Genomic DNA, 25,103 nt, shown 5'->3' on the forward strand with positions numbered 1-25,103 from the left:
ACCATTAGAGGCAGAAACAGGCATGTTTTAGAATTTATATTAAAGATCTTTTGCCCACTTTTCTTCACATTTTTTGGCTCATTGTTTTCATGCACACTTGAATGAGTAGTTCAAGAAATACTAAATAGTTTTGAAACATTTCTGTGGTTGCATTATGTGTTTTGGGAAGAAATGTAAAAGTTGTCGAGATCAGAAACTTCATGTAAATGTTCACTAGACGTACAGTTTGTTGATTAAACTTAATATTGTGCAAATTTTTTTGTTCTTCGGGGGGAAAAATGGATTTACGTGCAAGTGACATCATTTAATTTTATCTCTTGAGGCTGTCCTCTGTATAAAATAACGCCTAAACTTTTGCTTTAAAGAGACAGAAACACCTCTTGTGAATAACTCTTCCGTCTCTTCTCTGTTTTCCAGGTCGGTCTCATGCGTAACGGCCGTTTGCTGGCTGAAGGTCCTCCAGAGGCCGTCATGAAGCAGCACAGCGCCACGGTGAGTCTAAACCCCCGGGGAGCTGCGTTGGCTGTTAAAGTGACACCAACTGTACTTGGAAGCTGTTCTGAAACACTGATGGCCTCAGCAGTGATGCACTTGTCCAGACTGTAATCACAGGCACATTGTTGTCATTTGTACTGAATTTACTTACACAAGTTAAAGCTGTTTACTGGTAGTTTCACCATCTTTAACCCAGTTTTCCTCCTGCTGCAGACTCTGGAGCGAGCCTTCCTGCAGCTGTGCGAGACGTCGGACCAGATCGGCTCCAAACGAGGATCCAGTCCGCAGGGTGGGCCGATAGAAAACAGCCAGTCGTTTGAGAGCGGGCGGGACGAGAGCGAGCCGATACTGGCAGTCGCACCGGCAGCAGAAATTCCTAAATGTTCAGGTACTGACATGCATTAGTTTATACACAATTATGCATTAAATCTTTTTCTTAAACACCAAATACAATCATCTGAAATCATTATTGCAGGTGTTTTATCAATACAAGGCACGGGTCTCGAACTCCAGTACTCGAGGGCCGCAATCCTGCAAGTTTTAGATGTTTCCTTCTTCCAACACACCTGATTCAAATGATCAGCTCATCATCAAGTTCTGCAGAAGCCTGATAACGATCCTGATCATGTGAATCAGGTGTGTTGGAAGAGGGAAACATCTAAAACTTGCAGGATTGCGACCCTCGAGGACCGGAGTTCGAGACCCCTGATACAAGGCATTTAAAGCTAAAGGCTAACAGTATCCATCTGTCATTTGGTGCAGAGCAGGTCGTGTACAGCAGCGTTTTTAGAGCATTTCTCTGAAACTGCTGCCAAAAATTCTGCTTTGAGGACCATTAGAGTGAACCAGAATAGTAAAGGATGAGTTTAAATTACAGTAAAGCTATGTGCATTTGAAGGGAGCTGCAGATTCAGGTGATAATTCACCTCCTTCACATTGTCACTATCAATTAAAGTTATTTCAAAATGCAGTTTTCCCATCTAATCAATATATTAATGGTGTAAATGTGAAATAATTTCACCTTGTGTTTGTGTTCAGCCGACTGGAAGGTGCGAGCCCGACATGTGCTGCCCAAGTGGAGGAACATCGCTGCCCTGATGATTAAAACGCTGGTGCGGATGAAGAGGATGCCGGGGCAAGTTGTGCTTCACAGTACCTAACAGTAAAAAGCAGAATCGGTGATTTTTCTTTAAGCTCCACGTTTGTAACTCCGACTGTCTCCTGTGTGTTCGCAGCTCGTTGTGTTTCCAGTTCCTGCTGCCCGTCATCCAGATCTCTCTCATCTGTTTGTGCGTTGGAGGAGATCCAAAGGGGATCCATGTGGCCGTGGTGAACAACGAGACCTCCTCCTCCTCCTACAGCCAGTCGCTGCTCTCCTTCCTGGACAACTCCAGCGTGCACCAGGTATTTGTTCAACCCTCATCAGGTTCTATCTTATATTCACAGTACGTTGCAGCCAAAGAGGAACTGGATAGATAGAAACTGTTCAGCTGCAGATTCAGTCTTGCACGGCCGTTACTTTATTGTTTAATTGTACAGAAGTGGGGCTGCAGGGTGGCTCAGTGGTTAGCACTGTCGCCTCACAGCTAGAAGGTCGCCAGTTCGCGTCCCGGTGAGGACACCCGGGATCTTTCTGTGGAGTCTCCATGTTCTCCCCGTGCAGCGTGGGTTCTCTCCGGGTTCTCCGGCTTCCTCCCACAGTCCAGAAACATGCTGAGGTTAATTGGTGATTGTAAATTGTCCGTAGGTGTGAATGTGAGTGTGCTTGGTTGTCTGTCTCTAAGTGTAGCCCTGTGATAGACTGGTTACCTGTCCAGGTGAACCTGCCTTCACCCTGAGTCAGCTGGGATAGACTCCAGCCCCCCATAGTGAGGATTAAGAGGTGTATAGATAGTGGATGGATAGATGGATGGACAGAAGTGTGTTTGCATTGTGAGTAAGGACTTTTCTCACAGCTCAGATTGTTGTGAAATGCTTCAGTCGAGTTATTTTTTGGAGAAACTGTGAAAGTGGAAAGTGGTTTTATTCGTGTGACACAGAATCTTTCAACATACTGTCACACACACACGTCCTGTGAAAAAAAACTTTTGGCGCTAAAAGTTAAAAAAAGGATGTTTAAAAAAAGCTGCCGTTGGTAGTTTTTATTTCACAGGACGCTCCGTGATGAGATCAGGGCTGTTGTACCATCTGCTGCAGGATTCCTTATTGCTGTAGTTAGATTTTTATGACTCTGCCATGTTTGGGCTTCTTATCAAACAGGAGAATGAGTTCTAGTCGGATAAGTGGCTCCTCGGTGATGAGTTAAATTATCTACCATGAGCTGGTGCCAAGCGTCCGACCTCCAGCAGCTCTGATGTCACCAGACCAGAATGTGGACAGTCAACATTATGTAATACCATAAAATAAGACTAAGTGCTTAATGTTTGGATTGAACCTGCTGTTTTTTCTCCATCTCTAGGTTCCCTTGAACCACACGGAGGCTTTTGATGGGATCTATAATGGGGAATATTGGGGCGTCATCGGCTTCGGGAAGAACTTCACCAGCTACCTGACAAAACGGTGAGACAACGGGATTCACATCAGCACATTTCTGTGTTTTCGTTCAGTTCCTGATGATGCAAAAGAATTCAACATGTCATGGTGAACAGACAGGAAAAACTCTGGCTAACTCCCAGCTGGCCCATAAATAAGCAAAGAGGTGGAGCGTGACTGAAGGTGGTGCAGGCTTTGCAATCATTCCTCAACTACACATAACCTTAAGCCTTAATACAACTTCAACGGGTGAGTTTTATAGAAATGAATCCGCTCTGGAGTCGTCATGAATGTGGAACTTACCTACAGAGACCAGAACTGTTCCCGTACCAGACTGTAAACATGTTTATTTCTGCTGTGAACTCCGGCGTTTTTACATGGAGGTCTATGGGGATTGACTCGCTGCTGGATTCAGCCTCAAGTGGCCGCTTGAGGAACTGCAGTTTTTGACACGTTTTTTTATTTTTGAGCCTTTAAGTCGCTTAAGGTTGCCTCATAAGCTCGGTATCAGTAGGCTGTAGCTCGATTGGTGCAGCTCTAATTTTCCTTGGTGCTTTTATTCAGCATTGAAAATAGATTTTATGTGAGTTAATGACTGCATTTGCTTCAACAGTCGTCTCTGCTCCGCGCTTCATGAAGAAGTGATGAACTGTTTAACCCTGTTTAAATAAAAACATCCAGCTTACAATCTACATATATGATGCATACAGCTTTTTGTCACTGCGGAGGTAAAAAAAAAATCCAAGCTTTTAGGTGATAGAACGACACAAAAATCAATCTCTGAGGTGAAACACTTGATGGAAAGCGTCGGTAACCTTTCAAACTCTGAGCTCACACTTCATATGAAACTGCAGATTTTTAAGCTACTGGTGGCTTCTGAGGAATAAAACTGTTTGTTAAAGATGTTAAAGCTGGTGCATCATAATATTACCTAACATATTTTGCCAAACACAGAATACTTGTGATAATATTAGACCAGTATTAGTCATCTGGGTGATTTTTCCTTTGCAAGGTTTTTTTGTTATCTGTGTCTCTCTTTTGCCTCTTTCCTGCTTGAGAATTATAGAGGCTGCATTCACAATCAAAAATTAAAGTTTGGTGCCATTTTGGGTCCAAATTCAAGAATCTCATGTCATCTGAAGAGCAACAACCTTCAGGATGTTCATGTAGCTGACTTGGCCGAATGCAACAGGGAACATTTTGCTGTCTTTCTGCAGCCTCAACAGTTATTATGTGGCAACCGATGAATATCATATTGCAGATAATGTCAGCAAATTCAAGTGAGACTGGAACTTTTCTAACTTCTGTAATTTCTAGTTCACATGAGGTCCTCAGTCTTGTGCAAATGGAGCGAATGCTGGAGCGTATGAGTGCGTGCATGTCAGAAAATGAACAGTGAGCATGAATATAAGTAAATATCAGCACAGGAAATGCATGTTTTTCAAGTTTGGATGTATATTTGGTGCTTAAGTCCGACGTGTCTCAGCTGGCTACTCGATCTGACCTTTCATTCTCCTCTAAAAACAAACGGCACCACGCTTCCCTTCTTCCTTTTCCTTCCTCATTTGTCTCCACTCCGATGGCTTCTCTTTAAACACGTTGACTGATGCTCGTGATGTTTTTGGCACCTGCGGCGCGACTTTAATCAGTCGAGGCAGCGTTCGTTTGCGTCAGAGTGAAGTCGACGTGACTTAGTGGCAGCGTTCCAGCTCATCTCACAGAGAAACACGACAAACACTCACAGTGTCACATGCTGGAGATGAGAGCGTAAATCTACAAATACCTGCAAAGGCAAAGACATTCCCATCTGCCTCAGCTCTGCTGCTAACGCTAAACCACAATATTTCACTTAAACTTCTAGCTTGTAGCCTCCTTGGGTGTCTGTTTGCTGCACAGATCCACTTGCATGACTCTTTTCCACACATTGAGGGATCAAATTTAAGGTTTGGTGTCTTGCTCTTGAACAGTTTGATATGCAGACAACAGGATGAGCACCAGCTTCCTTTAATTTATAAAAATCTCAACAGTATTTAAGCAGCATAAGATAAGATCAGCCTTTATTTATCTCACAGTGGACAAGTTCATATAAAAAGAATAGTGTAAGCGCAGAATATAAAAATACACATTAAACAGTGCAAATGCAAATATATACACATATAGCACACTCATGCAAGCAAGGTTTTGCTTAGTGAAGGTTTACAAATCCAGAAAAGAGGAATTCAGTGTCTGGTTTCCATCTACAGAAGTGATTTTTCTCAGCTGCTGCCACTTCAGCAAACACAGTGCAGCTTTGTTGATGCCATGAAACCAGGCAGAGATATCAGGCCAGATGTTTTTGTTCAGGATTTGTGCAGCAGATGCTTTCCTCCCGTGGCTGCATGGCTGAGGTGTAAATTAATATCTTGCTTGATGTCAGATGCAGTGTTTTCTGTGTTTATTTAAGAAAAAATGCTGCTGATCAGGATCTGAAGAAGCATCATTACAGTACTTATTTAAAAAAATTCTTTCTAAGTAAATTCAGGATTCAAAGTGGGTCGAGTTTCAGGGTGTGAAGGAGACGCTGAAGTGATCCTGGATCTGAAATATGAGTGAAGTAAAAATGAAACTATTGGTGTCGAAATTTAGAATAACACAGACGAGGTGAAATGCCTTATTTTAATTATGATTTATTGAACAAAATGTCAGATACGATAATCAGCAAGTCAATTATCGACCCTTAATCCAAATTTATGGAAATCATCCTCTCAGTTCTGTCTGTGTCAGAATTTTAATCACAGTTTTAAAAATCTTCTTTAATCATATACCATTTATTCCGTGTTTTACTGCTCGGAGATGGTTAATAGACGGAGTATTATTCTTATTTTTCCTACCAGCATTAAAGTCCTTCTCTAGTTTTTGATTTAACTCCTAAAAATGTTTCTCTGTGTGTTTAAAGTTGTATATTTCAACCTTTTTTTCCATGTAAAATAGCTTAGATTTAACTTGACACTGTTGTTTCCTCTAAAATGCACAAACCTTTGCAGCTCGAGCACACCAGCTCACCTACGACTCTTCTCAAACACTGTAAAATTACACAATGCCAGGTTGTAATATTGGAATAATTCAGCCAAAACATGTTCAGAAAGAGATTCTGAAAGAGAACAATGATGCAGAAAGTCACATCCTGCAAGTTTACAGGATCAGTTCCTGCAGGTTTCTTACATATGAAACCTCGAAAGTGTGAATCTGTGCTTCTGCGTCTGTCTTCCAGCAAATAATCGCGTTAACAAAAATATAAAATGATTTGTCACCGGAGGGCCGGCTTTAGCAGAACTGATGCACACAAGGTAAACGGTTCTGTGATGTTCCTGTCGTGCTGATCATCTTGAATTTCCTGACATGCAGACATAAAACAAACATCTTTCTCCTGCTTTTTTTTTTTTTTTTTTCTTTTTAATCTCTCTTGTTTGTGATCTCAGAGCCGCCATCATGTGAGAATGAGTAAGTCGTGGAGGCTAAAGGGTACAACTTGTTGTTTTAGGCGTGTGTGTGATTCCTGGGTAGACGGTCTGGTCCTTCCTGTCCCAAACACACCTGAGCAGGTCGCGTCTTGAACAATCAGACGCTCGCTCTCACCGGGTCATGTGCCTCTCATGTGATCGGCCAACAAAACGTCGTCCTCACCTGCATGTGAAAACAACCAGTTATATTCTGGCTGTTTCTCTGATGAGATGGTTTCACAACACGAACCGTTCTATTGTTTATAGTCAGTCGGTTATTGTGTGGGCACGATGAGCAACGCAAACTGAATTTAATAATATGCTCTTTAAATAGCACGATATTGTCATAAAAATGTGTGTCAAAGTATGAAGCTTCAGTTTCAATAACAAGCAGCCAAAGTCTCATAAAACAGATCAAAATTCCCACCACGCTGATCATCCAGATGACTTGAAACTCAACACTGCTCTTCCTCTGGTCTTTAGTGATGCACCTGCCAAATCCTGAGAAGATCAGATGGACAGATGTTGAGAAAAAAGAAGTAGAATCCTTTATTCATCATGAAATTTAGATATTCAGTCAAAGATTAATCATTTGTTATCCCGAGAAGACAAAACTTAAGACTAGCTGGTGTGTTTAGCACATTTTTATGGAATAAAACCTGAAAAAAATAAACGTTTCTGTCCACAGGTGACGACATCGTCAGCCGATGTGATAAATATGATTTTAATTTGTCTAGCGGTTGTCAGACGGGTTAGCGCAGCTCAAAGGTTTCCTCCAGAGCTGCTAATGACCGAGCACCAACATATAAACAGTGAAATATTTTGGCACCGATTCACACAGAAATACTAGAAGTTGTATAATTATAGTGTCAATGAACGGAATGAAACTGAGAAGAAGAAGCACAGCTCTCCGGTCTGAGAGACACTTCCCGTCCTGCTCGTCCTGCTGCTGGGTTTGAAAGTCTGCAAGGAAACAAAAAATACAAATTAGTATTAAAATCTACTGAATGGAGCAAGTAAGAAATAAACTCTGACAAACTGAGCGGCTCAACAAGACCGTCAGAGGAGTAATTGGCCCGTCTGACCCTCCAGGTTTTAATTAGTGAAGCCAGCAGCCTGCAGTCACACGCTGAACTCTGTGTGTTAATTAACTCGGCTGCTGAGTTTTCAAGGTCATTTACCGATGGAGCCATTTTCTAAAGATCTACAACCTAAACTTCATTAAAACTTTCCTCTTTTTTGTTTGAAACTTCTTGGTGTGTTTCATAATGTAGATTTAGTTCAAGACTTAAAACCTGAATATTTGTCAAGATAAAATATTTTATCTTCAATCAGGAAAATTAACTTAAAGTAAAACTCGATGAAATGAAAGAATTGGTCACCAGGTCTGTTTGTTTTGTTTGTAATCTATCAGTAAAACACTTGCACTGGCCAATAATATTAAAAAAAACTGCATTTTATCCCTCCTATTTCTGCTTTTATTGCAGCATTTATATTCTAGTATAGTAGTAAACAGTTCTTCTGATTTTGCAGGATGATCCAGCGGCAGGTTTCCAGAGACGTGGTGGATGGAGGATCAGTGCACGTCTGGCTGGACTTCACCAGTAAGATTCAAACCGTTCTCTCTGCATTTTATACCAATTAAGATAAGATAAGACATGCCTTCATTTATCTCACATTGTTGTCAGCAGCAGTACACACAGAGATACACACATACTAGAAGAACAATGTGCATATAAGAAATGGTGCAAACACAAGTATAAAAAGAGAATAGTGCAAGCATAGAATATAAGAATGAGGATATATATATATATATATATATATATATGATAAGGAATAAAGATATCGTAATTACAAACTGTGCAAATGCAAATATATACTTACATGCATGTCATGAAATGGTACAAATAACCAGTGTAATGTAAATAAATATTTCTAAATATGAATGTTGTTTGTTGATGTATTAACTAGGAGATATTATTGTTATTAATTATTGTTCAACATTGTCATTGCGGTGCACGACAAACAGTAAAAATAACCGTTAATATCTGGAGTAATACCAAAAAACATGAGGATTTTTTTAATAATTTTTTAATTTATTTTTTTTGTTGTTTGGGATTTTTCATGTTTCTCTATATATACAAAATCCTGAAGGAAAAGTAGTCATTGACACACCTCACACACACACATGTGCGTCATCTAGTGTGACTCTGAGAAGCTGAAGTTTTCAGTTCATGTTGTTCATATATTTTATTTTCCAGATCGACAGATTGCCTTCATGCTGCAGAAGAAACTCCACGAAGCCTTTCAGGTATAAATGAGACTCAAAACATCTGAACACATACAAATGTTTGCTTGTAAGTGTCACTCCGAACATTCATTCAGTCATAATTACACTAAACAGCGACACAAACAGCTGAGCAGCAGTTTTATTAGTCCTGCATCGTGTAGATTGTTCAGATTAGTGTAGAGGACACTTGACTATTTAAGCTGTTAAACAACAGCTTCAATCACTCATTTAGTTCTTTTGTAATCACATCTGTGTAAAAGCTGATAAATTCTCTCACTGAATGTTTTCACAACTCAAATACAGTCAAAGTTTCCGTCTGATATGAACCATAACTCTGCTTTAACTCTGTGTTTCTGTCTGTCTGCAGGGTTTTGTGGATAATAAGTTGGGTAGTATGTCGTACCTGGTCGCCCTGCCTATAAAGGTAAGAGAGTTTAGGAGCTGCTTTTATCATTGATTAATTCATTATTTCAGAAAAAAAGTCCAAGTTCCTCTGATTTCAGCTTCTGAAATGTGAATATTTTCTGTTTTCTTTACTCCTCTGTGACACTAAACTGAATATCTTTAAGGCAACACAAGAAATTGGTCATTTTAGACACATTTATCCAAATTTTTTTTGCATTTTCTGACATTTTATACATCAAACGAATAATCAGCAATGAAAACGATTGTTGTTTGAAGCTTCATTTAATAAAGAAATAGAAATATTTGTGTTGAATCTCACAGGAGGCACAACTTTGTGAACTAAATGTCCACAAACACAAAGCAATAAAAGTCCTATAAATGTTGTGTTCCTGCTGAAGCTACATGATGTACAAACAAACCTTTTCTCGCTGCTGTCTTCTAGTTCGAGGAGCCGATCTATGGCAGCCAAAACACCGACTTCACTACGTTTGTGACACCCGGAGCTGTTCTCAGGTCAGTACAGCACGTTGGTCGCTTTATTCTCTTACTGCACCGTTTATTTATGCTGCAGAATATATTAGAAGTGCAATAATTTGGTTATGCTATGAGCTCGGACATGTGATTAATCGCCTCCTTTACTTCTCCAGCATCACCTTCTACCTGGCCGTGGGTCTGACGGCGCTCTCCTTCGTCCTGGAGAGGAAGGAGGGGCTTCTGGACAGGTGTTGGGTTGCAGGTGAGCTCACATCTGTCCAACGCAAACACAAAACACTGCCATTACCGCCACTTTAAATGTTATTTTAAGTGTGTGAGTGGATTCATACTGAGAAGAATGAAGGGGAACATGGAGTACAATCAAGAGATCCAATATTTTTCTCACATGCCAGCGTAAAAAAGGACACGGCCGCTAAAATTAGAGTAATTATGGATATGAGTGAAGCAGCCAAAGAAAGAATTTCTCTTTCCTCTGTGCAACTTATTTGTCCTTGAATTTCCTCCAAATTAGATCATTAGTTATTAGATATCACAGCTGCTGTTTGCACTCACAAACGTCACTCATTCCTTTGGTAAAGTACATTTTCTGGTAAACACAAAGGAGTTTTAGATCCTGTAGGAAACATGTTGTACGTACGCTGTTTGGATTTTTGGCATCTTTTCTGAAAACCTCGTCCTCTGACAGCACACATTGTAGTTTATTTGAAAGTTAGTCTGGATTGTTTTTGAGCTAAATCATTGGGATATACGTCACCTGTGTGGGTGTTAAAGCTGTAATGTTGGCCAGAATCCAATCGATGCATCATTTAGGTGTAGTTTGAGATGTGACCAGTAGAGGGAGGAACGTGATCACAGCAGGATTCAAAAATTATGGTGATCCACAAGCAAGAAGTTACACTGAGCAGCTGTTTCCTTTTTTATTCATCAGTGATTTTTTTAACCTTTAAAATAGTTATCAGGAATCCACAAATTGCATATTTAATATACAAAGTGTTTACATTGATTATAGGCTCGGATAAGATTGAATAACAGAGTCGGTGTGTAAAGAGAGATTCCTGCACATTCATCATCTCCTTTGTTTCACAGGTCCTTTCAGTGACACAGTTCGTCCAAAACAACCCCACAGTTGTCTAAAAATGAGCTTTAAATTGTCCACATTGACGCCAAAGTTGCCCAACTTGAGTGAAGAGTTCCACACTGACTCAAAAATTAGTTCCAAGTGACAAAGAAATACTCAGAAACGAGAATAAATTGGTCTCAAATGGGCAGTTAATTAGTGAATGCAAAGAAATAACGCGGGGAAAAACAATATATTTTAAAATTTTGTCATAAATATGAGATGATCGATGTTGTCCATCCATACATAGAGTCTATGAGTACAAATTGTGTAGCAACAGCAGTTTCAATTAAAATCCTGTAGAATTAGGAAGGAAAGAAAAAAAATATTGGTGAACGTCTTTGAATAAGTTAAAAAGAACAGATGTAATCAGCTGTTTGTCCGGCATTCAGCAGTACGGCTTTATTTAGTTCTTTATTTGCGTTCGTCTTCTGTGGTTGGATATCAAAACTGTCCTTTGTCGATCTTACGACTACAGTGGAGAAAAGACCGCTCATAGAAAAGCCTGTGTGTAGAATAAATGTAGCTGAGTTCTGTTATTAAAGTTATTAAAGTCTGTTATTTAAAGCTGAATATAAGAAAGTTTAAGTATCTCCACAACAGTAACCTGCTGCTTTACTGTCGGCTCATTCCTCATGAAATCAACCCATTTCTGAGGATCTTCCAGGTCACTCTCTCAGATTCCTCTGGAAAACAATCGCAGTTGCTCCTGTGCCACAACCATGGAGAAAAACTTTTGCCAAACTAGCCTCTCAGACCACCTTCTGACATGACTGCTCATACAGTATGGCACATGGAGCTCTGAGACATCCTAGGATAACTTTTCCTGCCCGTAGAACCCAAAAACGTCATCAGATCTGGTGCGTTGTCTTAATTTGTCTTCCTACAAGGCTCTAAAAACCGCCCAAAAAATTCAGTTATATTAAAAAAAAAGCATTCCCTGTTACAGTCCCTCGTTTGAAAAGTCTGATAGATGAAGCACTAGCACAGCAATCAGCTGGAGGAGGAGATCAGCAGGAGGGAACAGGAGATCCTCAGTCTGGCTCTTGAAGTAGAGAAGGAGACACTGCAGGAGGAAACGACTGAGTCAGAGGAAGACCTGCAGATGGAGACCGGTGAAGCTGTCTCTGAGAGGGTTCTGGAACAGGACAAAGAAGTGCCAGAAGAGACCAATGACCAAGCAGAAAACCAAACCGACTTGGTCTTGGAGCAGGAAAGCAACAACCTGCAGGAGGAAGAAATAACTGTGGAGGGGGAGGAAGAAGAGCTCCAAGAGAAGAAGAAAAAGAAGAGGAGCTTCTTCAGTTGTTTCAGAAGAAACAAACAAAAGACAGAGAAGAAAAAGCTGGAGAAGAAACCAGAAGAACAGGAGGCAGGGAAAGAAAAGACGAAGAGAAAGGGTTGCTGGAGCTGGTTGTTCTGAAGAAGAGCGACCATGACGTACATTCCCGTCCCCCTCATTCTTTGGAAGTGTTTTCCACAGTTGCAGCTTCTTGCATTTACCCCGATTGTTTCCATGTTTATTACTCAGACGTTTGCAGTCTATAATTTATCTATGAAAAATAATTCTGACAGATGTATCACAGAATAATGCAAACACACCCACAGGTTACAGCGTAGTAATTAGCATGACACACTGGAGTTGGAAGGACAAATCATTTTCCAGGATAACTTAACTGTTTCCAGGACATTTGACCTTATTTCTCATTTTCCATGACTGGAAAATTGTTCAGTCATTTTCCAGGTTTTCCAGGACCCCGTATCTGTCTTTGCTCCACACAATGTAGCACCAAACGGTTAACAAATGAAAGCAAATCTGACCATCCAAAAGAACAAAGCGTCAGATTCCTCCTCCAGTCGAGCTCTTCATTCAGTACATGAGGTGACGGTCTGTTTTCCCAAATGTTCACACGTCAGGATTTAACAGAAGCTGTCTCTTCACTTATTGTAATTCACAGAAATTCTGTTGTTATATACGGTTAAAATTCAAAGTTCTTCAAATTCCTGTCATGGAAAAGAAGGATGATGAGCAAAACCTGTCACTTAAGAACCTAAAATCCATCAAATAATCAGAAATATTTGTCGTTTTTGTGGTAAAAGACCTAAAGGAGGAGAAGATGTTGCTCATTTTTGATCGATGAATCAACAAGCTGCAGCTCTGAAGTAAAATAATTGCCTAAATGTGATTTTTGTTGTTCTGTTTTCTCACTGGAAATGAAAACAATGCAGTGATCTCTGTCTCTTTGCCTGCTCCAGGTGTGAGCTCCCTGGAGACGATGCTGGCTCACCTCTTCTCTCAGCTGTTCGTCATCAGCGTTCAGATCATCCTGCTGCTCCTCTTCATCCTGCTCGTCTTCAAGGTTGGAGCAAACGATGCAGATACACAAAACGCACCAAATGAAACCTCATCGATCGCCGCGAAAACGAGACCCGCAGGGAGGAGAGTGACGGCCGGGGAAATACCGGCAGACTGATAGAAACAGCATCACAGACGTTCACCTCCACAGATGTTTCTCTAATCGATCGTGTCCGCTGCTCATTGCGACCACAGAGTTCAACCTCCACTCAGACCACAGTTATATCACTGGATGCTGATTGAAACACAAGATTTCTCCTCTTTTAATATTTAGTGGGTTTGTTCAGCTGGACGGAGCCTCCAGCTGATGGTTTGGAGAGTTTGACATGCAGGCAGCAGTTCTGACATGTTCAAGGTTAATGTTTCACCAACCTGGCGGGCTTTTTAGCCGCCCCATTAGCATTTTTACAACATCATCAAAAGTCTGACTTCACCTACCGCGGATTAGAGCCGTAATTATGTTAATAACGCTCCGCCGTCGTCGCCACCAAACGGCTTTTTATTAGCCTTTAATTTTCAAGATCAGGATGTGTCGTTCATTTTTCCTGCTATAAAAATAATGTAGAGGAAGCGCGGTGTAAAGGTCGTCGAGGTCCGGTTCAACAGGACTGTTTGCTATTGATTATCAGCAGATACGTGTGTGGAGCCGACGCCGGGAGAAGTGTGTGTGTTTGTGTCGAGTCCATGCAGGCTTTTTTTGGGTGTGTGTGTGTGTGTTAATTAAGGCGCTGGAGTCCAAAGAGACCACCACTCCATAAATCACTTCCCGCGTTGCCCGTATCCAGGGATCACTGCGGGATCGCCACGACAACAGCCCTTGATTGCTGTGGCAACCGAGCGGTCATGTGGCCTCTCGGTGCAGGTCTATTTTTGCACGTCGTCAGGGGCGACGGATAGTGTCTTAACACACACACACACACACACACACACACACACACGTACGTTGTAGTCGAGTTATCACTTTGAATCTTCTGAGCCGAGACTTTTCTCTGTTTTTATATGATTTTTTTGAACAGTTTCGTGTCTCGTGAGTGCCAGACTTTAACCTCATTTCTTGTGGTCTTTTTGGGTGTTTGTCTCTATAGGTCTTCCTCTCTTTCTCTTTTTTTTCTCTGCCATATCTTCAGATCCGTCCTCCCAAACACTTCTGCTCTCCCACCGTCTGACACATGATAAATTTTACCCACCGCTATTTAATGCTTAACAGCTTCTCGTGTAAATATTAAAGAACTATTTCAACTGGGATGAAAGCAACTTTTTCCTCAGTCTATTAGTACATTAGTGTTTGTGGTGAAAGGACGTGTTCAGAGTTTGTAGACACCTTTTTAAATAGCCTCTAACTGGGTGACACTATAGCCGTGTGGTTTGGCTCCACAGCTCTATTCCCGTCTCTCTTGACCATCACTGTCCAATGACGCCATAAAATGCTCCTAAAAATAATCTTTAATGGCGCATGCAGTTGTAATAAAAAAGGGGTGTTTGGAAGATCTTTTTTATGAACTCCAGAACAACAGCAGCACCTACAGACTTCCATTTATCACATGTTTGTAGCTTATAACATGCTAGCCTGACTATGAATGTCGTGTTGGTTCACTTCCTCTTTTTCACCTGGTTTTCTGCTCCAGTAACTGGTGTGTGCATGGTACAGTTTTCTCTCAACAATAGCCTCGAAGCAGCAAAATGCATGTTGAGAATGTCGGGTTCTGTTGAGCGTTTAGATCGTGCAAAAGGCAGATTGTCCCGTTTTCCAGGGGCACCGTTGCTGCATCCCGGGCTTTAGCAGCACCCAAAGAAAAACATGATTAGCTCAAAGACATACAAACAAGCCTCTATAGCAGAATGATAATGAGGTGCAGTCAGACTATTCCACAGCGCTGGCACACACAGACTAATGAGATGCTAATAGCTGCTAGGAGCTGCATTTTTCTAACGCAGCAGTGAGTTTAATTCCCACTGCAGATCAGGGTTCAGAGAGGTCATCTTTTATAATCTATTCAACCTTCTAACCACCAACTATTGTGCTAGTAGCATTGAGCCTCTTGCCCTAAGCAGACATGAGGAACAGTCTGGTCATCTCGCTTCCTTCTACATCCTCCTTGTTTTGTTTTTTCAATTTAAAACTCATCTTCAGACTCATCTATAAACTTCACTTGATGCAATTCTGCACATCTTCTGGTGCCACAACCTTCTTGGCACATGCAGTCGTACTTTCAGAGACCTGCAGACAGAGTTTGATGTGCAAAATCAATACGTTTCCCTTTAAGAACCACATGTGTGCATTTGATTTCTGCACTCATTTAAAATGTGAGTTTTGGCTTCAGCTCTGGTCCATCAAACACTTTGCACATCTCGTTCTCTCTCTTTAATATTTCAGGAGGTATCAGAAGCAGCTTTTCAGTTTCCCTGTATACATCTCATTGATCATTGACCCCTATCTGGTAATATTAATGTTCCTAAAACACCATATTTCCCCCCAGTAGATCCAGATTTACATTATTTTCTAAGAAGAGGTGACAAACTGTCGACTGGTGTGAGTTTGAAAAGTGAGGTTGCAAAAGGACAGATCTTTTATATTAAAAAAACTAAAATTCAACTTTCTCATCCAGTGGATCAACATGAGGCATCGTGTTTGGTGTGATGCTATGTTGAATTTGTGGTTGTCTACATGTTTTTGTGTTTATGTATGCAAACATAATGAATAAGACTGTGGAGGTCTGCTTTAGCCTCATCTTTCTCCAGCCTGTTATCGTTTCTCACCCCTGCTCTTCATCTTTTTCCTCGTTCTGCAGATGCCAAACGAAGGCTCCCTGGTCCTGGTCATAATCCTGATCGTGCTGCAGGGCGTCACCGGCATCTCGTTCGGCCTCGTCATCTCGGCCGCCATCGACGACGAGCAGAACGCCAACCAGGCGGCCCTGGGCATCTTCTACCCCAACCTCATCCTCAGTGGTGAGCAGAGAGTTTGACTGTTCCTCACCTGTTCTTCAGTGTGCGCGAGTGTTAGCCGTCTGTAGGAGTCTGATTACTGGAGCATTATTGGACCAGGAAAGCTGATTAAAGACTCTTTGATGTTGTGAACTGGGTGTAAGCCCTGCGTGTGGGCAGAGCAGAAGAATACTTGTTTAGAACATCAAAAAGTTTCGAGGCTTCAGGAGGATGCGTGGGTCGAATTCTTCTCTAACACTTGAGCTAAATTAGGAGAGCAAAAAGAAGTAAATCATGTCCTCGTCGTCATCCAGTGGGTGGTCTTGGTGTATGTTGAGTTTGAGTGTGTGCATTAGAAAAGCCTCGGCGTGTGCATGTGTCTCATACATTCACCACTGATTGATCTAAACGTGAACATGAAACTGAATTAGGTCGCTGACCATTGCCAGCTTCCATGGTTACATCTTTACATTAGTTAGATTATTCTCCATAATTAGTAAGACTGTAGGGTCTCCGCCTTAATGTATGTCGAGTAAAGTAGTGTTTTACAGCGTTTTTAATCCCAAATATGTAAAATATTCTGGTAAAATTACACCATAATGTCTTAACCCCAGTATTTAAACTTGTTGGGTTTATTCCGTGATGCAAATCATGATCGTTTTTTATTGGAAAGAACTTTAGCGAAGCAGTTTTTATCTTAAATGTGCCTTTAAACAAACTGTGACAGGTATAAGCCAGTTTCAGACATACGATACGTAACATTGCTCGCTTCACCGATCTGTTTGCTGCTTCTCACGGCTTCATTCAGACGTGATCACGACTGAAAGAGCCTCGATATGCAGGAAATATGTGATGGACAAGTCATCTGGTAATGTCCAATGCATATTAATGCACGAATAAACAAAAAAGCAGCCTGAGAATTCTGTCTATGTGCTGATAAACCGTCTACTACTTTAAAAATCGTAAAATTAAAATGACCAGAGAGCTGAGATGAGCCTCAAACTCAACCTGAGGACGACCACGATACAACAGATTAGATTCTGACCAATCCTGTCTCCATGTTGGGGATAATTTAGAATTATGAGTAATAATGAAGCCTCTGCCTCGATGGAGATGCTCATATGCTGCAGGTATTGAACACAGTCAGAGGAAAGACTCCTAAACAGCTGGAAGCAACAAACTGAACTTCAGCTCTAATATCTTTTTTTATTCTTCTTAATAATCAATTCATGTTTATGTTGATGTTACAGTACATTGCTCTCTACAGATTGGCGAGACTAAAACCTGGAATTTATTTAAAAAAATCTCCCCACATGGTAAACGTAGTAGCTGCTCGCTTCTGGAAAGTTCAGTCATATTGCATGATTTTCGTCTTTGAGCTTTTAAGCCAGGACACCTTGTAGTGCTCAGACCAAATGGAAATGTGAATCTGTAGTTCAGTGGAAACCGGGAAGGAGCTGCATGTGCTGATGAAGACCATGTGATGTGACTGAAGGCAGCCACTAAACGAACCGTGACACCAGATTATTTTCTCAGCTGCTTTCCTCCGTTGAACTTTTTGTTGTTTCTCCCCTGATTTGAATCAGACAAAAACAGAGGGGATTCATCAACGACTGCTGGTTATCGGGGATGTATGTTAGCAGCAGGTGACACCGTGTCCTCTCCGTCCTGTCATGTAGGTATCATCTGGCCGGTGGAGTGTATCCCGTATCCTCTCCGCTACATCAGCCTGGCGCTTCCTCAGACCTACGCGTCCGAAGCCCTTCGCTGTATCATGTACAGAGGTAAGCTACACGACGCACACGTTGCACAACACTCGTTTGACGGTTTCGTAACACCACAAGCTCCCGCGCCTTGCTCGGCGTGGAGGTAGCATGTGTGAGAGCCGGCTGCACGCGGCTCAGATGGTCGTCCACAACGTGGCGAGGCCGGCGGCTAAATCATTCATCAGCCCTGGATCCTGTGTAACTCATCTTCCTGGAGTGGAAGGTGTAGCGGTTTCGCTCCGTCTCCCGGCCTTTTCTCCTTGTCTTGACCTCGGCGCCTCCGAACAATAACGGCCGGCGACGGCTCCCTCCGTGTCACACGATACGCAGGAAGCCAGAGGACCCGCTTCCGGTTTGAAAACAGTATCGCCGAGGCGCGGTGGAAGACGAGAAGTCGAAAGTGTCAGGATTCAATTCAGGGGATTAGCTGAAACTTTTTCTTTTTTTCTTTTTTAGCTTGGCAGCTGCAGCTTCATCCTGCCTCATTTGCTAATTGGATTCACTGGCAAACGTTGTGTGCAAATTCCGCTGCATGCTTGCATCCACTGTAGCCTCCATTAGCCTGCACACAGATGAAAATACACCCAGTTCAAGCTACAGCTGAGTTACTGCAATGTTGTTGGTTTCTGCAGCTATGATTTTTATATCATAGCTGCAGACACCGTTCTTTCATATAGAGCAAGAAGACAAGGATATAAATGAAGGAAACACTCTTACCAGAAGGTCCATTCATGCTTCCCATCATGTGTCACGACCTTCATCAGTGGATGGTGTTTGCCAGCTGTCGTGGATCTGCAGATGTCTTCACACTGCTTCGTTAACCACCGTCCTCTCTTGTCTAGTCGGGTTAATAAAGACTTTTTTTAGACATGCACTCCTGTCTGTTAACCTGAACTGAACACGTCTGAATTTGCACTTTGTCAAAGCTGCGACTATGACTGTTGCCCTGTAACATTTTAACATGGCAGAAGTCTGAACTGCTGTTACATTATTAGACGGGCACACACAAGATCACAAAATACATCGACTATGGGAAGCAGTTTGAGCATTAGTTTAGCCGAAAAACCTTTGAGAGAGCAAAAGACAGTTTGTGGCCCTAAAACAACTTCCTCCTTCACTTTGCTCTCCAGTTTTACATCTATTAAAAACTTAAATGTCCATTTAAATAAAACGTTGCTTCTCTGAATACCGAGTCTGTAACAGGTCAGATCAGTAGTAGTTAGCAATAATAAATGTTTGTTGCTTCCAGCTGTTTAGGACTATTTCCTCTGAGTTTATTAAATACTGGCAGCTTCAAAGAACAGCAGGGTGTTTTTTTTTTAAAGCAGGAGAGTTTCAGTAACAGCATTTATTACTTCCTGACTATCCCTGACATGGAGACAGGATCAGTTAAGATCTAACAGCAGGTGTGTACCTTCCTTCACCTCAGACAGGTGAGCTGTCACACAGAGTTAAATCCTTTGTTCCATTTAGATTTAGATTAAGCCTTTTATTGGCACGTAATTATAAATTATATGCATGTGTATGACAAATATCACCACGGCTCGCTGAGTCACTGTCATGGGTATGTCTGGATGTAGTCGTGAGAAACATGAACGTAAAAGAGAACTTTTGTTTGAATTGACGTCACTGAAAAGGGCTTGAACAACTCCAATCAAATATAAATGTATCGCTGAGTCCATGTCTGTGTCCACCTCCTGTACCTGCATAGTAAATGTAAATCTACCCACCAGGCTGGGGTCTGTCTCGGATGATGGTGTGGCGAGGCTTCGCCGTCACTCTGGGCTGGAACACTTTCTTCCTCATCCTGGCGACGGTCATCCTGAAGCTGAGGACGTGACAGCCTCACCTGAGAGATCGTCCGTCAGGAGCCGGCGGGTGAAGCCCCGGAGCCTCGACTCACCTGGGGCACCAGAAAACGGAAGGAAAAAGGCGAGCGGGGAGGGCATCACTGGTTCAACGGACCAACGGGTTGATGCATCGGTCCTCCTCCTCCAAATTCTCTTTCTCACACACAAACACACACTCCAGCTGCCTGGCTGATCCTGCTGCAGTTGCTTTGGCCTGTGGGTGTAACGTCACGAAGCTGCACGTAGACGTTTACAATACGCACAAAATGTGAATCATGTGTTAAATAGTGAAGATAGCGTGTAGTGTTTTAGCTTGTTTCACTTCTACCTGCAGCTTCTTGAAAGCTTTTCACCTCTCGGACGGCCATTCACCAACTCAGGGTCACTTTTGAACATTTTTGTTTGCCCTTAGTCTTAATGCTGATAGAGAGATTTTTCTTTTTGTTGACAGTAAATGGAGCCTTTTGGGGGGGAAAAAAAAAAAAGAGGAAAAAGTCCTGATGAATCTACTGACTGTAGCTGCAGGACATCGGTTTTGTCGGTGCAGCATTTTAGAGAAAACATATGTACGTGTAAATAAGAAGAGTCTTAGCACAAAAGAAGGCATTCGTCCTCAAGAAAATGTGAAAGCCGAGGCGATCGTTGTTGCATAACGTTGTGGGAACTAGATTTTAAAGGTTGCTTCATGTTGCCCAGAAGGTTCTCACTCGTTCCCACAGCTGCTCACTCGTCATGTTCAAGTTTGACATCCTGTCTGCTTTTGACAGGAAGCTGTGTTGCTAACGTAGCGGTGCGCCGTCATCACTTCAGGTCCACAGCGTTCTCCATAATTTTTGTTTTTTTTGTGCCTGCGCTCCTGCGGGAGAAGGTTGGTGATGGGAACGGACCGGTACTGTCTTCATGTGTTTTTGTTCACCTCTGCTTTGCTGGACAGAGCGGAGGCTCGCTGATAGATTTCTTCTCACAGCTCAGGTGTGTCGTGCTCCTCCAGCTGTCTGCATCCATGTGATTATGTTGTTTACACCAAACCGCTCAAACTTTATACTTCGTTTAGGAATCTTCCTCTTACGATGGTCGAGAATAAAAGCACACAGGAGTAAAGCTGTTGTTGGCTTCAACATGTCGTGGAGACGGTCTCGGCACTGTGGGTAGAAAAGGAAGAAAAATCGATGTAGACTGACACGTAGTTAGAGCTGGGTTTTCCTTCCTTCCAGTCTGTGATGAAGGAAGCTTTTAAAATCTCTCTTCAAGGTGCTTTTACGTGTATTTTTGGTATTTTTTTTGAAAATACAACACAAGAACATCTTTACATTGTTTGCTATTTTTCTAGAAGTGGGTGTTTTTTGTGTTCTCATTTTTGCATTTTGTATAAACAACCACGAAACAATACAAAAAAAGGACATTAAGATTGAAATAAAATACAAAAATTATTAGAAAAATCTAACTGTACTCCAAACTTTATCTCTAAACCAGTCAGCTGTGTCCACAAACTGTCCATCCTGCTTTTAAAGGAATAGTTTGACATTTTGGAGGGAAAAAAAGTGCATTAAATTGATGCTACTTTCTAAATATAAAGTTAAAATTGTTAGCAAGTTAGCTTAGCTTAGCATAAAGACTGGAAACGGGGGGAAGCGGCTAGCATGGCTCTGCCCAACTACACTACAAAGTCTGTATATTATATCAGATTTACTTACATGCTTTGTTATGCTCTAAAACTGCAATTAATCTTTATTTCGTTTTTTTGGTTTGGATAAAACAAATTTAGATTTAATTTTATTTGCTTTTATCTTTATCCGCAGATATCAGAGTGATTTAAAAACCTCTCATAACTCTCAGAAAGACAGAAAATGAGCATATTTCTTGAACTATTTCTTTAAAGTTGAGACCCACAGTGCTGAAAAACCACCAGACCAGCATCACATGTTGTGCCAATCAAAGACAGAAATGTTTACATTCATCACGACTTCATAAACCGGAATATTTCTAATTGGCAGACGGATTAGATTGCTGTAGATCTAACCACATGCACTCGTATGTTATGCTTAGATGTGTTGTTCCCTCTGTACTATCTGCGATGCTAACCGTGCTGGTAATGGCAGTTATATTACTAATATGTCCATTAACATGATAAATAATGGATCTTAATGGCTGTAAATTCCCCTGATTGGTTTACGTCGTGGTCCAGTTTCCTGCACTGTAAATCTGCTGCTGCTGCTCTGCTGTACATTCGTCGGTATCGCACGTTTTAAGGGACATTGTGTTCTTGTTTGATAAAGAAAAATGAGGGGTTGTGACCTCTTCAATCGTGTAAAAACCGACACGCTCCTAAACGGACTCAACTGTATTTTGCCAAACGGTAGCTCTGCTCATTTTCGTACCTTGATAGAAAGCTGAAGCTGAATCTTTCGTCCTGGTGTGAAAATCTCTGTGCCTGACTTGACTCCCATCACATATTCATGTATCTCTGTGGAATAAGTCTGAAGTGGTGGACTGTCTCTACTGAAATTAGGGCAGATTGTGTGAAATAACTGAATTTTATTCGCTAATTTTGTGAGGACACTTTTATTGTTTGGACAGTTGAATTATTATTATTATTATTATTGCCAAAAACTGTGTTAAATCTGTGTAAGATTGGTGATTTTGTTCAAAAGTGCTCTGTATCCTTACCTGAGGAGGAGGAACAACCTTACATTTTGCTGTAAACATCCGTGTACCAGTGCTCCAGATAGAAATCTACCAACTAAAAGCAAACATACTGGAGTGAAAATCCACCTGTGTGAAGCACTTTAGAAGGTTTACATGAACTGCAACTATCCTACTAAAGACTTTATTCCAAAAAACCTGATTATCTGGCTTCTCAAAAACTCTGCTGCACATTGAGCGAGGACGCACTCAGTGTTGTATGACAGCATGTTGTGTTGAACCGTTGCCATGCTAGCTGCTCAGTCACTTCATCACTTCACTAAAATGGCAAAAAAATGACATTTTTCATTGACTTTAATCCATCTAAACAACTATTTGATGCATTGTTGTGACATTTGCTGCACACATTCATGATCAAACTTAGTGTCTCACAATCATCTGCTGAGCCCAGGATGCAGTGATGGTGCCCCTTCAAAACAGTAACAGCAAATATATTTTGGAACATTTGCACTCAAGGAGGTGATTAAAATGGCTTATTTGCCCCCCCCCCAAAAACCCCCACACAGATGCCTTATTGCATCCAAATCCTTGGTAAAAACGGCCATTTTCAGCATGTCGGTTGCTGCTTTCTGTGGTTGCTTATACCCATAGTCTACATTCGGTCAGTCAGGCTAGGAAAAGGTAAATTGCCTTGTACTTTGCTTTATGATTAAATACCTACAAAACCTACTTTAAGGCACAATATGTACCATTTCTCTACATAAATGTCTATAAATCTCTATATTGGTTGCAGCTCTCGTTCACTTTTGTGCTTAAATGATCCTAACAAACCATCCTGTTTCCCACAACCCAGGCCTGGCTGAACATTTTGATAACAGCTCTGGACTAACTCAGTACAGCCTGACAGAAACAGAAGCTTTTTACTGTAATTCAGCCTTCCAGCAAGTTCAGCAGAGAGCCCGTTGTAAACACACATGACACAAATTGCCTTTAAATTTCTGCTGTTCCCTCGTAATATGATAAAATACTCTGAAAGTCTATTAACGGGGCTAATCTCGGTTAATCTGTTTTGGTTGTTTCACAATACAACCATGTCTGGTTTTTGTATGTGTGTGCTTTCTTTATTGGATGGAAGTGGGCAGGACAGGAATACGTGGTTGCATAAATCTGACATTTCACAATAGGCCACTGAATATGACAGTTGGGTTGCTTTGCTTATGTTGCCAAGCTGCCATCCGTCAAGTCTGACCAAACAATACCCACAGTGTCCTTACGAAGCACAACAGCTGAACTTTGAGTGTCAGACTAATAAATTATGCTCAAGAAGCTTAAATGTTCCTGAGAAATGTTTTCAAAACAGGCGAATGCAAATCTGAAATTCTCACTAAAAAAGTAATTAAAATCTATATCTGATGGGCGCTTCATGCATATTTTCTTGAATTATCTCCACAGTTGATTCAGAGTTTGCAGTCTGGTGTTTTTTAGTTGGACTAGTTGCAGTTCATGTAAGCAGAGTTCTGAAGGTTTCTGCTGTCGGGATGAAGCACGTCCACTACCTCCGCTGTCTCCTCCCCAAAGGGCATGTAAAGCATCCACACTCCTGTGTTGTGACATGTATGCACTGTGATAGCAGACACGCTTCGATGAAGTTCTGTTCATTTCTTCTCAAACAAACAATAAACCTGGTTGTAAAAATCCTCCCTTTGTCCTGACGTTCTGGATTTCGGAGCCGTGCCAGGATCTTTACTCGGCAAACCCCCACAATTCCTGCGGTTGCAGAAACAGCCCGAGGCCGCGGACGACAGATTTATTTAATGACATAATGCCTGCTTGCATCACTGTGTTGCTCGTTGCCGTGGCGATAACGATGCCCCCGCTGCCTTCTGTAAATTCTGGATCCTCACCTGACTGTTTGAACTCCGTGTACGTGTCCTTGTGCCCACACTGCACAATGAGAAGCCCTCTGCACAGATGTGGGTGTTTTTCATGTCTGCTGGAGGTAATGAGTCCGTGCATACTCATGTGGGTTCGCAAACTGAGCACAAACATTTCCTAATGTGTGTTTAAACACATTCATGTGCTGCAAGTGCATGAGCTTGCAGAAATGTTTGTATTTGCGTCTTTACTTGGTTGTGTGTCAAGTCACTATTTACTGCTTTCAAATAGAGAAATAAAAGTGTTACGCATTTTCCAGACTAATTAAAAATATTATTGTGGGGCAATTTTTATATTAGGATAAACTTGTGTAAAATATAAAACTTTTAAGAGTCTCTAGAGACTATCTGACTTGCAAACATAGAATTAAAATGAATTTATTCAATTTAAAGCTTTTCTATTACAAACCAGAACATTTATAAGCCCGAAGAGCTCCTTAAATTACTCCACAAAACTAGCATTTCCCATTTTCCTGCACACTTCTATGTGATGTATGTTTCAGCTTTTCTTCACAGGCTCAAGAATGACCGTTCAGCCTTCACATGGTGTCTCGTTTACGTTTCTCTGTATTTGGTTGCTAAAATATTTCATCTCGCGGAGAAGCATTAAATTGCATGACTGCACTCTGGCAGAAAGGACCATCATTGTTCTATAATTATGTTTTAATCAACAATGCATTAGTCCGTCTCCTAACACACTCCTGTCTGAGGCTCATTTATTCACACTGAGGACCTCAATTTCAAAAAATATGTCACAAATGACGTTTTATTTTTCAAACAATTTTTCAAATAGGCGGGTAATATGGCTTTTAGAAA

General features: G+C 41.4%; 1 protein-coding gene across 1 annotated transcript in view; it reads left to right on the forward strand.

Annotated features, from left to right (window-relative positions):
- Positions 1-24,542, forward strand: part of abch1 (ATP-binding cassette, sub-family H, member 1) — a 38,683-nt gene extending 14,141 nt beyond the window's left edge. The window contains exons 7-20 of the mRNA XM_008302483.1: positions 418-492; positions 709-883; positions 1,534-1,630; positions 1,731-1,899; positions 2,954-3,054; positions 8,040-8,110; positions 8,768-8,817; positions 9,164-9,220; positions 9,644-9,714; positions 9,849-9,937; positions 13,070-13,173; positions 15,959-16,118; positions 17,774-17,878; positions 19,594-24,542. Of these exons, the coding sequence (XP_008300705.1) occupies positions 418-492; positions 709-883; positions 1,534-1,630; positions 1,731-1,899; positions 2,954-3,054; positions 8,040-8,110; positions 8,768-8,817; positions 9,164-9,220; positions 9,644-9,714; positions 9,849-9,937; positions 13,070-13,173; positions 15,959-16,118; positions 17,774-17,878; positions 19,594-19,700 (1,431 nt within the window). The 3' untranslated portion in view covers positions 19,701-24,542. The remainder of the gene's footprint in view (positions 1-417; positions 493-708; positions 884-1,533; positions 1,631-1,730; positions 1,900-2,953; positions 3,055-8,039; positions 8,111-8,767; positions 8,818-9,163; positions 9,221-9,643; positions 9,715-9,848; positions 9,938-13,069; positions 13,174-15,958; positions 16,119-17,773; positions 17,879-19,593) is intronic.
- Positions 24,543-25,103: the final 561 nt, after the last annotated feature.

The sequence above is a fragment of the Stegastes partitus genome, unplaced genomic scaffold (genome assembly GCF_000690725.1).
Source record: "Stegastes partitus isolate 25-593 unplaced genomic scaffold, Stegastes_partitus-1.0.2 Scaffold1822, whole genome shotgun sequence".
In the NCBI taxonomy this organism is placed as follows: domain Eukaryota; kingdom Metazoa; phylum Chordata; class Actinopteri; family Pomacentridae; genus Stegastes; species Stegastes partitus.